Source organism: Synchiropus splendidus, chromosome 2, assembly GCF_027744825.2.
Source record: "Synchiropus splendidus isolate RoL2022-P1 chromosome 2, RoL_Sspl_1.0, whole genome shotgun sequence".
Classification (NCBI taxonomy): domain Eukaryota; kingdom Metazoa; phylum Chordata; class Actinopteri; order Syngnathiformes; family Callionymidae; genus Synchiropus; species Synchiropus splendidus.
Genome location: NC_071335.1, coordinates 26,351,473 through 26,352,500, shown reverse-complemented (window position 1 = coordinate 26,352,500; position 1,028 = coordinate 26,351,473). Strand labels below are relative to the sequence as shown.

The 1,028-nt window shown below is 50.2% G+C and overlaps 1 protein-coding gene across 1 annotated transcript in view; it reads right to left on the bottom strand.

The window, feature by feature from the left end:
• LOC128753616 (ras-related C3 botulinum toxin substrate 2) overlaps positions 1–745 on the bottom strand; it is a 9,410-nt gene extending 8,665 nt beyond the window's left edge. Inside the window, exon 1 of the mRNA XM_053855407.1 lies at positions 607–745. Within this exon, the coding sequence (XP_053711382.1) occupies positions 607–641 (35 nt within the window). The 5' untranslated portion in view covers positions 642–745. The remainder of the gene's footprint in view (positions 1–606) is intronic.
• Between the last annotated feature and the right edge of the window lie 283 nt (positions 746–1,028).

Below are 1,028 nucleotides of genomic sequence, written 5' to 3'. Positions count from 1 at the left end.
ACCTGTTCTGGTGACGGCAGGTGAGAGCTGAAACACACCACTCAACCATGAGCTTTGCCTTCTGGCTCAGCTCTGTCCTCATGACAACAGACCTCACTCTGTGACCAGGAGAGGGCCTCCTCTCTTTACCACCTGCGATCTTTGGTTTGCAGCTGCTAAGTGACTTGAAGTTCTGAACCGCCTCAGCGACTACAAACAGCTGCGATACGGACCCAACACACGGCTCTTCAACTTAGCAGCATTATGAAAAGTAACATGTTTAAACTTGGGTTTTCTCATCTAGTGCACCCACTTCCTCTTTCAAGCTTCCTCATGATGACAGCTCGCCACACCTTCACAGTCCCTCAGATTTTCTGTCCTGAAGGGCCATTTTTCAACCCCAGACAGGCAGCGTCTCTCTCCTGCCTTCAGTCTACATTCCCTGGCTGCGTGTCGTGGCCTGCGCCCGCGCTCCAAGTCGCTGCTGTCAAAGAGGCGCGCTCGGAGCAGAAGCGCCCACGGGAGCTCACACCAGTCGGAATAAACGCAAAGATCAGATGCACGATAAGAGCAGTCAAAACAGCAGCGAGTTTTGCCATCTGGTCAAAGGTAGATAAAATGTCGTACCCATCTCCCACGACCACACATTTGATCGCCTGCATCCTGTTTCGTCTCGGGCGGCTGTTGACTGACGGAAACACTCTCTGAGAGGAAGGTTAAGAGACGCACATCAGCATGCAACTACAGGAAACTGTCAAACACCTCCCTCCTTCTCGCCGCCTTTTTTTTTTCAGTCTGAACCCTTCATACCTTTCCCCTTAAAGCACCAGCACCGTACTGTCACTGAGTGGATGTTGACTCATGGAGTCGGGGCTGCACTCATGCTGTTTTGGGGGGGACCAAATCATTGCATAGATTAGTGCCCCCTAGAGTGTCTAAGGCTCTTTTGGTTAAATTAGTTTATTTCTTCATATACTTTAGTATTGCGACCTGCTCAACTTGACGACAACTTGAACAGTTCCCTTGAGCACTGGTGTCTTTTTTGCTTT